Source organism: Microplitis mediator, chromosome 2 (genome assembly GCF_029852145.1).
Source record: "Microplitis mediator isolate UGA2020A chromosome 2, iyMicMedi2.1, whole genome shotgun sequence".
NCBI classification, from domain to species: Eukaryota; Metazoa; Arthropoda; class Insecta; order Hymenoptera; family Braconidae; genus Microplitis; species Microplitis mediator.
Genome location: NC_079970.1, coordinates 219,983 through 236,022, shown reverse-complemented (window position 1 = coordinate 236,022; position 16,040 = coordinate 219,983). Strand labels below are relative to the sequence as shown.

Below are 16,040 nucleotides of genomic sequence, written 5' to 3'. Positions count from 1 at the left end.
GATATCACATATTATTTTATTTATTCGATTTATTAAATAAATAATAATTTATTACCTAATTTCTGATTTAACTTCGCTGGCCATTCCTTTGGAAAACTCCATAAGATATTCAGCGACTTCACGAGCTGAACAGGAATCATCTTTCCCTTCTTTCTGCTGTTGATGTTTTTCACTACCCATGAAAGATATCCTCTGGTTATGGTGTTGAGGTGTCCCATTGTCCGACAAAACATCATCGACCTTTGAAATAACTTCTCTTATTTCTGATTTTATTTCCGTTGCCAGTTCTTTAGTAACTTCTTTTAAATAAGCACGTAAATCTTGTTCAGAACTATGACTGAAGCTTGTGATAATTGGTGAATATCTTCCTAATTTATGTGAGCTGTCTGTGTGTGTTAATTGAGGATGATGTGGATGATGATGTCCACTTTGGAGATTGTGGGAATTTTGGTGGGAATTAAATGACGGGGTGTACGGATAAGGCGAAGGTGATGAGGAGGAAGTAGGCGAACAAGTTTCTGATGATGCAGTCGATCTTGTAGGACTGTTACCAATACCACCGTCAAGCTCCAGGGAACTTGATAAATCTATCCGGCTGCTACAGCTGCAGTACCGATGATTGCGGGGTAAATTGCCTGATGAAGTCGTCGAAGAAACTCCAAGACTTGCCAATGTTTGAGGACTCAGAGGAATAGGAACTGGTAGAGTTTTTCCGCTGCTACCCAATGAATTACAGCGTGTGCGGCTGCCACGATGGACGTTATTGACATGCGGCATACTGTGTTCGTCGGCCATCAGTCGTGCTCCTGCTGGTGTAGTCGCAATAATCATTGACGAGGTAACAGCTTCACCGACAGCAAATTTTATTGGCGTTGATGATGAATCGGTTGATGATTTTTGCTGTCCGGGTTGAGAACAAGTTGATGATAATGATGATATTGATGAAGAAGAACAAGTTGGACGAATAGTTGGACCCTCAATAAGTTTTTCATCTTTTTGATCATTGTCTTCGCTAACAGTGGAATCAAAACTGTCGCCAAAACGTTTTGGTGCCGTAGAATGCTGATCAGTTGACAATGCAGGCAAACTATGATGTCTCGGAGACGCTATTGCCAATGGAGGATGACTACCTGATTTAGGAATATCGCTGTTGAGTCTCCGTATACCAGAATAATGTGATGAAATATTTAAACCAATAGTCAAATCACGACGGTGCTTTCTCACCGTGGGATCAAACGGTAAATCTTGTTTAACATTTTGAGAATTCCCAAGCAAAAGATCTTGAGCTTCACTTGGTAAAATAAACCAACGCAAGGATTCTTCAACAGCTGTAAGACTAACATTACAGTCTATTTGCAAGGGAAAACGATGGGCAATTCTACGTGATCGGTTGAAAATATTTCGGGCCGTTTGAAGACAATCTGCATAACTCTGGGGGAAAACACCACCAGCACCAGATACTCTTCTTTCAGAAGCTATCATTTTACCATCCGTATAACGAATCGATCCTAACCACTTTCGTTCCTTAAAGACGCTGTTTGTGTGGTGACGCCATTCACCAGTATCAGGATTCAGTACATACTGCGGTAAGAGTTTCCATCCCTCGGTTGCGACCATTTTCAAGGCCTCTAATACAAATGCCAATTCGGCTTCAGTTATAAAGTAGGGCAAGGACAATCTAGCAAAACCAGGCCTCAGAAATTCAGCATTTGATTCGGAATTTGAATCCCTAAAATTTATAATTTAAATTATAAAAACCTCATAAATAATTAATAATAACTCTATTAAAAATGTGTTACTTGTCGGTCAATATTGAATCGTATTTTTTGGCAAGGTCAATGTCAATCCCCATAAGATCGTGAGCATATCGACCGGCGCAAGCGCATCCACCTCGTGTCTGTATACCAAAAACATCGTTGAGAATCGCACAGACGAAATTATGATGCAGAAAAGTTCCTCGTGGGTGTCTGACCATGAATGAAAATACTGGTAGTCTCTTTATGTTTTGAGAATTACTACCGAGTAATATGAGCTCGGGTATTGTTCTCACATGAGCCAGTACTTGTCTGAAAATTAAATATATTTTTTTTAATTTTTAAATTTATTTACTTATTGTTTATCTAGTTGTTTTTGTAGCGAGCTTATGAAAAAAAAAAAAAAAAAAAAAACCAGCGTATTATTTTTAGACGCGATGATAATTTTTTTATAACTTGAATCCCATTGTAACTTTGATATTTATTATCACGGTCAAGGACAAATGATATCTGATTTCTAAGGATCGTTGTGCAAGCTTTCGCTATATATTTATCATCGTGATAAATACATACGCTCTTAGTACAAATATAACACACTATCAGTAATCTTTCTGCTGATAACATGAGGAAATTGGGAAGGGAGAGTCTTAAAAATATAAATTTACTCATTTGTTATCATATAATAATAATATGTAATTAAAATCTTAATAATTTCAAATGATAAAAAAAAAAAATAAATAAATAAACTTACTTGCAAATTTTTTCTTGCCGTGAAATAATAACTTGTGAAGAAATATTTTCTTTAAGCTGCATCGCGAGCCCACAACGAATAGATCCAACGACCCCCGCGGTTCCACTTTCATCTCTTAATTCCGGATCTTTTAGATATCTGTGCGAGTCTCTCATATCTTCAATGGCAATATCATTTTTCAGTAAGGATTTCTTTACTACAAGGACGCCGGGTGATTGTGCGCCTCCCACAAATTTATGTCCGCTAAATATTATCGCGTCTTTATGCACAGCAGTTTCACCCACGCCTGGTAAGTGTGGATTCATGTCCATATTTATATAAGGAGCTGAAAAATGAATAATGCATCGCCATTAAAATACTTTTATTCTTTTATGCTATGGAAATTTTTTTAAACCCATCAAAAAAGTAATGCAATAATAAAAACTTTATTTTAATATTAATTCAAAATAAATAAATAATATTTAAATATGTTGACTTTTAAATTTTAATTGAGCAATTAAATTTAAAAAAATTTTTAATGCTGAAATTATTTGATAGAAATTTTATTGAATCATTAAAAAGTAAATGCAATAATGAAAATAATAAAAAAAAAAAAAAAAGTTTTATAATTGAATTAAGTTAAAATGATTAAATGAAACTTTTAAGTTTAAAGTTAAATTAATGAAATTAATAAAAAGTAATTGAACTGCATCAAGTAAGTTGATGAACCGTTGGCCTTCATGACAACCAGTATATTAATAATAATAATATCGACAACAAACTCACCGGCTGATGTATAGTCCCACACACTCAGCGCCCCGTACTGATGCAACAAGAGAGTGGTTGCAACGTCATCAGCAAGTACGCCAGTGATACAACTAGCCGCATTAAAGCACCCAACCATCATACGCTCTGACGATTTTTCCTCAACAAGTTTACGCTCGAGGTCATTCAAATCGAGAAATCCCTCCTTGGTTTCGGCAATTCTCACCACCTAAACATTTATTTTTATTAGTATCATCCTCTAAGTTTTATTAATTAATGTTTTATTTTATTTTCATTAACTTTATATTGTTGAGAGTAAAAAAGTGAAAGGAAGATCTTGGTTGGCATATCAAGTAAAATGCCAAGATTGCGATTATGTCAGTTGCGCAAAGGAATTTATTCAAGTTTAAATACTTGTGTAATTTGTTGCTGATAGCGCTCGGGTTAAATCCGGTAATTTATTACAAGTATTCATATACATACTTGTAATAAAATCTTTAAAAATTAAAAAAATTTTAAATCTTTACTTGTATCAAGTAATTGCCGGCTATTGTCTAGTTTATGTTGGCTGCATTTAACATTTTAACCGAGTAAATAAAATGACCTAAATATCAAAAGGTTAAATTTTATAATTTTCATTATTAATATGAAGATTTTACTTGTAAAAAAAAATAAACAAAATAACTCTGGGGCAAAGTGGGTAAAAATTAAAAGAAAAAAAAAATTTTTTTACAACACAAAAGCATAAGAGTTGTTGATCGAACGCCAAACTTGCCAAGGCGTGTAGTCATTTTGGCATGAAATCAAGCACGGTCGAAGTTTAAATACGAAAAACTTTTGGCAATTTTCCACAGGACTTTGACTTTTCTATCTTGTTACAAATGAGCATCAATGACCCACTATTGATTCCGAAAATATTCTACCCATTTTATTTTATCACATAATTAACAACAACAACGACCCCAACTCGTGCGATCGTTGACCAAAAAATAAAAAAAAATTTTAAATTTTGAACAAGCTGTGAAAGAGTAATTAAATAAATTAAAAATAAACGTACCTTGGTACCGAGTTCGCGCCAGGGTCGCAAATTGGTGCGATGCTCGAATGGGCCAACAAAGACAACGGTCGGCCTCCGGGGGAGGTCAAGATGGCGAATAAGAGTGCGCAGAACGTCGTCAGTACCATGACCTGTAAAGAGAACAGCATCCTGCTCTCCGGCCCCGACTGCATGTCGAATGATGTCTCTGGCCTCGTGCCTGTAACATTCACAGTCCGGTCATCAGCTGCCTGCTACTTTTTTTGTCGCTCAACACTCAAGTAACCGATGCGACAGATAATTAAATAAACTGGCACGCACAATTGCAAGTTTCAATAAGGTCTTCTTAAATGGATTTTAAATAAAAACTGTTTTTATTTTTTACGGCTTCCGAGTCCGACAATTTAGTTTGTCTAAGTCGTTTTTTTAATCTCCCGAATGTCTACTTTAATTTAAAATCAATCACTTTCCATAATTCATTTATTTAAAAAGATAAATTTTACCTATAGGACCTCTAGCAAAATCATCAGACATATCACCTTATATCCACATGTAATAAACCACTCAATCCTTAACTGATGGTGCCATAAATGGTTTTGTCTGTACCAAGTTTACGGTACTTATTGCAAGAAACCCAGTGACTTGGATTATTTGTACCCGAATAGAAGGAGCCGATGTCAATAAAGTTGCTTCCGCAAAATAAACCTCTATCAACTCCTTTCTATATAATATATATGTATATCAAGGACTTGACTATAAAACAAGATACTCCGTTATTGCTCCAGTATGCATTGAAACATCTAGGCCAGACTAGGTTATCCCTTTATATTTAAGTTCTTCCGATACCGATAAATGTTGATTAAATTATTATATTAATTCTAACAATTACTGTTTTATATTACAAAGAGTACTAAAATAAACTCATCGTCATTCGCTAATGATAAACAACTGCACGCACAAGCGGGCTTGTAAATTCAAAGTAAACAAGGCTATAAAGAAAAAAAAAAAAAAAATTAAAAATTATGGGACCTTGGTGACAACCTTGAGCTTTTATTTGTGGAAAATATAAAACAGATGAGTGGTACTTGAATCAGGGGCTTTGTGTGAGCTTCCATGATACTCTGGAATCACAGAATATTCTCCGACTGTATAATTTATTAAAAATATATCAATAAAAAATCACCAAACTTGATTTTTGTAAATTTTACAGGAGAGCTTACTAAAATAAAACAGTAAAAAAGTTATTTTTTCAACTTATTGAGTAAAAAATATTTTTAATGTAAACCAAACATCAACTATGTGAGAGTAATTTTCTTAAAAATATGGAGTTTGGTAGTTTTCAACTGAGAACTACAATATATATTGCGAAATGATAAACTGTAAAAGGAAAATTAATAACTAGATATACCTATAAAGGGGCGTTTTCTTTGGCATTTTCTTTACTGCTGCTGGTAGATAATACACATGTGCACGTAGCCGTAATATCTAGTATAACGAGTATATATATATTTGAAGACTTGAATTTATGAAAGTACGTTGATATATCAGCTGTACAATCAATCCGTAACTTTAATTAAACTCGATAGATTACCAATATAATTCAAGGTAAAGTGATGCAATAATTACTTTTTTTTTCTTCACTATTTTGAACGTTATATATTTAATACTACGCAAAAATACTTGGAATTGTTATCGTTGTTTTAATGTTCCGATAGCTAAGAGTATAATATTTTTTAACTAAGATCAGCTATTTTTTTTCTCCACGATTACATTTAATACTTTTGACTTGAAAAGAATCATATTACGGTCTCGTATTTACTCAAAAATATATAATATCCGGTGTTTTAAATAAAATTATATTTTTATCAGTCAACTCAGTGGATTTTTACGGTTATTAAAATTAATTTTAATTTACAAACTAAAAAAAAATCTGTTTTTTTTTTTAGTTTATCTCCTAATTAAATTTAATTATCGCGAGTGTGTAATGATCTAATAATAGTCTTGAGTTGATATATTTTAAAAATAATAACTTATAAATTAAACTGTGATATATTTAAATCGATAAATAATTTATTTATTTTTAAACAGCCTACGCGATTTTATTGTTATTATTTTTATTTAAATTGTTCTTTGTCTTGGGTCACCCTCACGCGGTAATTATTGTTTTTTTTGCCTTGACGACATTAATGATCAGTATGATCACCAAACAGTTTATTACCGTTTAGTCTTTATTATCGTTTTACGGATAGAATTATTAACAAAATAACAATTAAATAAAAATATTAAATCTTAATTATCAGATATAATGATAATCCCTTTATACACTCTGTTATTTACACTTGTTTTTAAATATCTCATTTATTTTTATTTTTTTATTATATGTAATTATTTGTTCATTAATAAAGCTAATATTTTTATTTTATTATTTCATTATTTAACAATAACTTTTATTTTTACAATATAAAAAATTAATATTCAGTAGGAATTTTTTTTTTTTTTCAAATATATGACTTTCTAATAGAGAAACAATAGCTATCACATTATAACATAAAAATAAATTATATTTTATTAAAATTTTTTTAAATTAATACCACGTGATTAAAGTTATAATCATAAACTTTAAAAACTAATATATTACAAAATAAATTTAAGTGTTGGCAATATTTATATAAATATATACTGTCAAAAATTAAGACAATTATACTTAAAATATTTAGCTAAATCGATTTAGTGAATCGTGAAACTTTTTTTTTTTATCATAATGCAAGCATATTATTTGAAGACTGAGTCATCGTGCTTATTCCGCGATAGTTTTTATCTTATTTTTTCGCAAATAAATTTTATCATTGATTTTTTACACACGGCTAGACTTGAGCTATATGTATTTAAAAAAATACAAAGTCACTATAGAAATAAAAAATCTTGAGTTTCAGACTTGTATCATTTTTTTTTTTTAGAGTAAGAAATAAAAATATTAAAATTTAAATGAAAACGCGATAACTGTTTATAACTTTACAGTAACAAAAAAATATTTTTTAACATATTTATGTTTAGAAGTAGAAATAGGATGTGTATAATTTGTAGGAATCGAAGTGCATTAGCAGAAATAATAATATAAAATGCATAGGAGCACTGACATTGGCACGATGAGTTTTGTGAACAAACTTTCCTTCCTAACTTTCTATTCTTGCTCTCCGGCGTAGTCGTGAATGTGGATAAACGACGGTATTTTACTTGCATTTTTAAAACCATTAAACATTAGACCTCCGCGGCACACAACTCGGAATTTCCTGTTCCTGAATCAGTCTTTCATGCGTTTATACCCGTCCTCTTATTTCCTCTTAAATGCAATTTATATCGATCAAAATTTTTAAACTTGTTTCTACACATTTATTTTTGTTTCAACAACACAAACAAATATATATATATATATATATTTGCATATTGATTTTTTTTTCACTTCAGTTTTAATCATTTTTTTTTTGGTCAATCGATACAATGAATAAAATTTTTTATTAAGCAATGAGCTGATAATTTAAACTATATATATTTTTTTATCTTATCACAATCCATAAGGCTTTAGCAGAATTTTAGAATCTAATGTATGCCATTATAGTATAGACAGTGAATGATAGTGAATATGGCCTTGTAGCGTAAATATCACGTCACTTAATTATGCAGGCTTTCCCGGAAATCGTTTGTGCGCGGGTGTTGCCACAAATAATTATTTTCCTATTACCCAGCATTAAAAACTCAAATCATGATTTTACCACGCAATATAGGAAATTTAAAAAAAGAATGACAGATATCTCCCCAGATGTAACTGTAACTATAAAAAGTTTTTTTCATGACAAACATCCAAGTTAGATAATTTTTAAATTTTATTATTTTTCATATACTTTCTACAAATTCGATATAAAAAATGTTGCGGTTTGTAAATCTCGTGAGAGTTCGGGTAACTCACGTTCCGCTCATTGAATCGTCTGATGTGAGATTACGGTGAATGTGAGGCAAGTATGCACGTGTACAACTGTTATATACCATTTATCTAAACTATATACTTGCGACTTTCGATCGAATTTGCCGTTAAACATGATTAGGTGAAAGCGAAAGCTACCAAACAAATCCAAAGAAATAACAATTAATCAAAATTATCATTTTTTATTAATTTTCTTAATCAATTTCCTCAATCAATTATTTTATTGCCGTAATAATTGTAATCAACTACGAAGCCTAATTATTTTTCGAAAATAAAAAAAAATAGGAAATATTTTATAAAAATTAAAGTTATTTTGTAAAGGTCTCGAACAAAGTACGTACGTAGAGGATAGATATTGATCTAAGCTAGAGAGAATACCGGGAGAAGAAAATATATATATGTATATAGTTTGGCCTACATTTAGCGATAGATTTGCGCGCGCATTATCTACTTTGGATTCTTTCCCGCGCTTTAGTTCTGGCCCGGGGGCTTCTTGCTTCTATCGGAATTCATTGAACGTATGAATGTGATACACTCCTGATAAGGCGCCGACCTCGGGTTACCTGGCATCAGTTAAACCTCATATACTCATACTCATCCATACGTATATATTTAAATACAAACATAACGCAATTACATAAAACATCTTGAGTAAGATAAATATTTATTACCTGAAGAGTGACGACTGCAAACTGCAAATTGACGTCGATGCCCGAGTATCTCCAAGACATGGCAGTACTTCTTTACAAATATATTCTTCTATAAATTGCAATGATCTTCCTGATGCCGTGTAATCACAGTAAATAACTATAAAAAAAAAACACAATTTATATTTTATTGTTTATTGAAAAATAAATTTCTAGCTACAATTAACACTTAAAATTTGTTTTCATGTTTTACTGATATCATCATTCGTATCTTATTTTAATATTAAAGAGATAAATAAAATAGTTACATATTACACAAGATTTCTATTTGCTACTACACTGTCTGTATTTCAAGGACATAAATAACAAGGAAAGTTTCTATAATGAACTTGTAATGTGTCTTGGTTGAGTTAGTGAGATATGACCAACAGATTTTATGGTGTAAATATAGTAAATATATATAGATACCAAGCAAAAGAGAGAAAGAGAGAAAAAGAAAAGGGTGAAGACAATGACACATGTGAGATCTAATGATAAACCGAGTGAAAGAGACACCTTTGCTCTCAGTAATCGTGATTCTAAACCATCACGACTAAAATTTTTGTTGTTTAGTTTTAGGTGATAAGGAGAAATAGAAAATAGGTTATGAAAAAGTTAATGAGGGAATTTATCAGTGATTATTGAGAAAAAAAAGTCTCTAACTTTAATTAAATGACTTTTAACTTTTAAACTTTCGCTCATATATATGCTCTCAATAGGAACGTATCAACTAAATAACTTACTCTTTTTTATAAATTATTTTAATTTTACTTTTCTAATTAATTGGGTATGAGGAGAAAAAAAATTAATTTCTTTTTTGTATTTTGTCGCAATGACGTGGAAATTTATAATGAGGTTTTTATAATATAATAAAATTAAATATTAAAATGTAATTAATTTAATGACAGTAAAATATATTTGATGATAAGAAAAATAGCTTGAGGGCAAAGGGAACAGCAGATTAATGGATGTCTAATATGGAGCACTTAAAAAATAACTGATAGTTTTAGGTCATGGACGATGTTTTTGCAAATTGCTGGGGTTATAATCGGTAAAAACACTGGGAAACTGAGTACACTGATAAATTATTCAGATAAATATATGACGTTAGAGTATTAATATATATATTTAAATAAAATTAAATCAATTGATTGCGGGAGTATATAAATAATTTTTTTTTTAATTTCATTAATCAGATTTATACAAAAAATAAAATGTGACAATCAATAATTATTCATATTGTTTTTTTAAAACTTATATATGGTTTACGGAAAATATTCATTGGGTTAAATAAAACTAAATGTGATGATGTCACGGTATAAATATAGTAATTAATTAATTTTTATTTACTGAAATGAGAAGCTGACCTACGTCAGAATTCAATTAAAATGAATGACAACAATCGGCAAAATTTAATTGAAAAATTATGTAAAAATAGAAATTTAATTTTTTTTAAATTTATCATTATTTTTTACTTATTTATCAACTATTTTTGCTAGTTATATAAATGATCGCATGACGTTTACAATAATAAATTACATATTGAGAATAGAGTTTTATTGAATAGTGAGTAAAAAAAAAATAATGGCCTAAAGAAGGAAAAAAAGGTCTTGAGATCCTTGGAATTTTTAGTGACGTAAAATAAGCCGTATTCAAATGACCTTGAATTGGTTAATGATCTCATCTGACCGTGAATTTATTTGTCGGACTACAATAATTATACACCCGTGAATTATTAATTTGTTTTGAAAGATCAAATGCCTAAATTCCAATGTATAAATACTTAAACATATTCACATATTTATTTTTAACGCTCGACAATTTTTTATTATTAGACACAAATAGTTTCATTCTCAATACTATTGTTTTAATAACTTGAATTTATCAATGACGTTTAACATATTATCCACCAATCACTATTAGATACTATGAATCGTTTGGGACAATTAAATTAAATCAATGTCGAAAATTTATATTTAGAATTACCAATGACCATCCTCGCATACCATTTATCTAAACAGCCAATTACTCTATTTTTCTTATTTTATTTTTATACATAATTTAATTTATTTTTTAGTTTTTCATATTATACAGAAATAAACGAAGCCAAAAAATTTATAAGAATAAATCAGTGAAAAATACTGTCGGCCAGTTAAAATTCACTGATCGTCGGTAATTTTCACTGATTGATTTTAAGAAAGTACTGACAATTTAAATTAAGTAATGGTAACTAATTTTAACACTCAGCCACTTAATTCACGATAAATAAAAACAATCTATAAATTTTAAATCATTTAAAAAAAAAAAAAAATGACTGCAGGGTTTCCATGCAAAAATGGAATAGTCAGGAACCCATTAAATGCGCGAACGCCAGCTGGTACTTTGCAAAGCTTTGATAATTTTAACGAACCCGGCCAACAGTCTAAATCCGTTTTTCCGGGTTCTTTTTTAGAGATCCATTAAATAAACACCCATTTACACAACCTTTAAATATTTTATAATAATTTTAAAATAATAAATACATAAATTTATTGTCTTATTATATAATTATTTATTGTTTATCGTCTGGTAAATACATAGATTAGAACAACTTAGACATCAATTGAAGTAGAAATAGCCAGTTTTATCCAGCTTAAATAAACAAATTTTGTTTTAAATATTCAAATACTCAAATCTATATTTTAATTAATCGATATTTGCGAATAAATCATTTTTATTAATGTAGAAATAATAATATTACTAGTGATGGATATAGACAGGATTTAAACGGAAGTAGAGAAAGACAATATTTTATTCTATTCATATATTATATATCAAGTAAGATATGAATACAGACAAATCAAAAGTTGAGAAAGACAAGACAAGTAAAGTAGAGTAACAGTTGAGTCAATATTTTCAATAGAAATAGATAAGTATATTATAATTATTATTATTATTATTTTTATTTCAATAATTACTTTTATAGAGTTCGAAGAAATAGGCTAATTAAATTTAATCGCGTTTGACCCAATTAATCGTTAAATTGTCACTTTTCTTCACAGTCTTTTTTTTTTTTTGTTTTTTTTTTTTATCAAGTACGCGACAATTATTAAATTGTTTTGTAGCAGTAGTACTAGCTGTGTGATGATTATACGATTTTATAAGACTGCGGGTAATAAAACGATCAGATTCGATTAATCTTCAGTTCAATTGGTCATTAAAAGTATTTAATTGCTGTGTTGTCATAAATTTTTTTTTTTATATTCCTATTATATTTATTTGATGGTAGTAAATATGATGAAATAAATTATTGGTTACTTCCTGTGTGTTATATGTATATATGGTATAATTTTGATGTACATCATTTTTTTTTTGTATATATGTAATAGTTGTTTAAAAAATGTAATGTAATATAAGAGGAGAAGTACTAATATAATGGGAGGGTCATTATTTTAATCGAATTTTATTAATCTCGCGACCCTTTTGACCCAATTTTCAAGTCAATAGTCGCTGAGGGAAATTCAAACGGATAAAAAAAAAGTTTTAATAAAATTTTGCTGACTAATAAAATTGACTTCGGGGATATTATTAATAGACAGAAATTTTGACAACTTTTATTTTTAAAAATTTGATGGCAAAAACTTTTGAATAAAGTATAAATAGATAGTAATTTAAATTTTTATTGAATTTAAAATAAGAAAATAAGGAATTTTCATACTATTTTTATAACAAAATACTTGGCAGTGATTTAAATTTATAAATATGTGTACACAAATATTCAAGTTAAAATAAATTTTCAATGATTACGAGGACAAGAAATAGAATGACAAGTGAGAATAAAAGTTTTTGTATTAATACCTATTTGGTAAATTTTCTGCGGTACCCGCGTACATACTGACACCAAAGGTAATCAAAAGATTAAGAGTGCGAAATATTTAACCACCGAGATATTTAACCATCGCTATTCTTCGTTGATTGTACTTGGGCAAATTTATTTCCATACACCATCAACCACGTGGGGTCCAACTGCTTCATAATGAGCTACCAAACCAACCCGGGAATATAACCAGCGTCAGCACATTTGAAGGCACTCGTACCTTTATTCACTCCTTACATTAAATAAACTTTAATTTTATTATTATTATCAATATTAATTTCCTTCGTTTATTATTTTAATTATTTATTGTAGCAAGTATGTTCCACTTTAAAATAGTAACTAAAATAATTTAATTTATTATGATGGTATATTAGCTGAATATTTAAAATTTTTTTATTTTTAAGTCTATACATTTGTACAAGCAGAATTTTCGTATGCTCTAACTTAAGAAAAAAAAGTTGATTAAACCAAGAGAAAAATTTCTTGGGAGAGTAGTTCGGTGCTCGCCACTAGATGGCGCCTACTCAAATTTAAAATAATAGTAAAAAAAAAAAAAATTAATAAACAGGTCGCGGGTCATACGCCTAAAAATATTGACCGGCTTTTTGACTTGGTGGTATTATCGGTTAACTAAATTGGCTGTTGCATGTTCCGGTTAATGCTCCTAAGTCGACTATTAAGACTTATATTTTTAGACCACTGGACATTCATTCAACATAACTCTTCATCTTTATCTTGTTCAAAACAATTAAATATATAGATAGATTCAGGAACTCGGGATAAAATTACACTATTTTCAAGCAGATCTTTTGTTTTCTATAATAAAATGGAACATTGGAAAAATTTTGGAATAGTCAACCTGAAACGGTTAACTTACCTTATTTTTTCCTAAATTGTGTTATTTACTTTTAGAATTTTAGTCAAAAAACTCTGCCCATATATTTTTCAAGTGAAACATAATTTAATTAATTTTGGAATACAAGTCATTTTTTTTTTAATGTAAAAAGAAAGAAATAAACTAAAAGGGAGTGGAATAGAGTAGTACTAATTGAATTATTATATATTATTTTCCGCATAATTGAATATTTCATACTACAATGACGGCTACTGGCTGCTGTAATATCGATCCATTTAAATGTATACCAGCTACCTTATTCATCCTACAGAGTAATTTAATCTGATCATGCAAAAGTTCAATGAACGATTTTGCTCCAGACTCAAATAATCATTACCCCCAAAAACTAATCAAATAATTATGTTTTTTTTTCATTCTCGATAATCAGCTTTTATAATTTAAATCACTTGATAAAAGATATATTAAATATGATTTATTTAAAATGGCTAGATTGAGTAGGTAACTAACCCTAGACAAAAGATTTTAAGTACAATTAAAAATTTTTAAATAATTACATAAAGTGGTAAATGGTATCCTTTTTGTACATCCATATATATAAAATATAAATATATATCAGACGAGGTTAATGGACTTGGTTGTTATATTGTCGAGCTTACATGATATTTTTAAAACTGATTTATCAACTAAGAGACACAAGTTAAAAGCTTTTCCACTTTGTTTACATCGATCAAGTTATAATAAGATCAGATAATAACAATTCGTGACAATTGTTTTTTTTTTTTTTTTTCATTATATAGAATATATATATATTTTAAAGTGATGCAGTGTGTAACGAGGTCATTCGTGCAGTAGTTCATTGGCCTAAGGTGCTGACAAAGCACAGTCTGAGCTTTTATATTTATTGAAAAAAAAAATAAATAATAATAATTACAATAAATTACTAGAGATCTTTTAAGTTATTCAGTTTTTTTATAAGTACTTGTTATTTTTATAATTCAATTTTTTATTCAATAAAAAATTTTGTCCATGCATACATATATACTAATAGTATCAATAATAACCATTATCATTATCTTTTAATGTTCAAACTGATTTCTGTAGCAATTACTGGTATTAAATATCGATTCTAATGCTACTGTGGTTTAATTTTCTGATGACGTAATTAAATTTTAATACTAATGACAATTCTCTCCACTGATTACTATAGTATATGATATATTTTAAAAAATAAAATTAACAGTAGGATTATATTATGAAAATAAAAGTTGGATTATTTTTATAGTCAAATAAATTTATTGGTTGGTGTAAATAATAAATGGCCAGTGGAAATATCTGCAGCGCAGTTTGTTAAATAAATAAATAAATTTTCTCACGACTTTAATTGAACAAACTGTCTAGGCAATAATGCAAATATCTAAGCTCACGTGTCTCTATGACACTAGAGACTTTGTACTCATATATATTTATAATGAGGAAATCGAAATTACCAAGTCATGAAAACATTTATGATCTTATGAAATAATTATCTGGATATTTTCATGAGCTAGTTCACCGTCAAAAATTTTAATATTTCATAAAAATAAATTTATTTTATCACCGATAATCTATTTAATCTTACTAGATTATATATTTAATAGTAATTTTATTATGCAAACATTTAATAAAAAATAAAATAATTTAAGACCTGCAATATAAAAAGTTAAATATCTGATAAAAAAAAAATATTGCCCGTGTAAAAACGCATTGCGTTTGCGATTCAATTGCACTCTTACAAGCAATTCCGACTAGTTAAGAATTTACTTACGTCTTTCACTCATATCAACACACAGCAGACATCTCGGCATAACCATAATATACAATATATATAAATAAAGTTATATTCATGTAACGTATGTGTGAAATATAAAATGTCTTACGTTTAATTGGCCGTTCAATTGTTGAATCTACTCAAGTAAAATTCTTATAATAACATACCATTAAAAAAAATGTTTATTTATCTCACATAAATAAAACATTACATATTTATCTTAATAATTTATTACGTTCTATCTATTACTCAATAATTAATAAGTCATAACAAGTGATTAATGGATTTATTTTTTGATTAAAAAAACAAAACAACGTTAGTTTTAAATTCTCTCGTCGCGAATTATTTATTTATTTATTATAATAATCATTAACACCCTGTAAATGCCTTCTTAATAGATAGCTATATCAACTTTTTTTTTTTTCTTAATAGTTTTAACATCATTAATATGCACGATATACATGGATACCTTTAATACATATATATATATATATTTTCCAGTTGCACTGACGCTTACGGCAGATAACGTGCCACCTTACGTAACTATATATATATATATATATGATGCACG

The 16,040-nt window shown here is 28.9% G+C and overlaps 1 protein-coding gene across 1 annotated transcript in view; it reads right to left on the bottom strand.

Annotated features, from left to right (window-relative positions):
* LOC130663152 (uncharacterized) overlaps positions 1 to 16,040 on the bottom strand; it is a 28,173-nt gene that overhangs the window by 3,208 nt on the left and 8,925 nt on the right. The window contains exons 3-8 of the mRNA XM_057462256.1: positions 8,936 to 9,071; positions 4,307 to 4,505; positions 3,271 to 3,478; positions 2,506 to 2,830; positions 1,800 to 2,066; positions 56 to 1,729 (exon numbers count right to left, since the gene is read on the bottom strand). Of these exons, the coding sequence (XP_057318239.1) occupies positions 56 to 1,729; positions 1,800 to 2,066; positions 2,506 to 2,830; positions 3,271 to 3,478; positions 4,307 to 4,505; positions 8,936 to 9,071 (2,809 nt within the window). The remainder of the gene's footprint in view (positions 1 to 55; positions 1,730 to 1,799; positions 2,067 to 2,505; positions 2,831 to 3,270; positions 3,479 to 4,306; positions 4,506 to 8,935; positions 9,072 to 16,040) is intronic.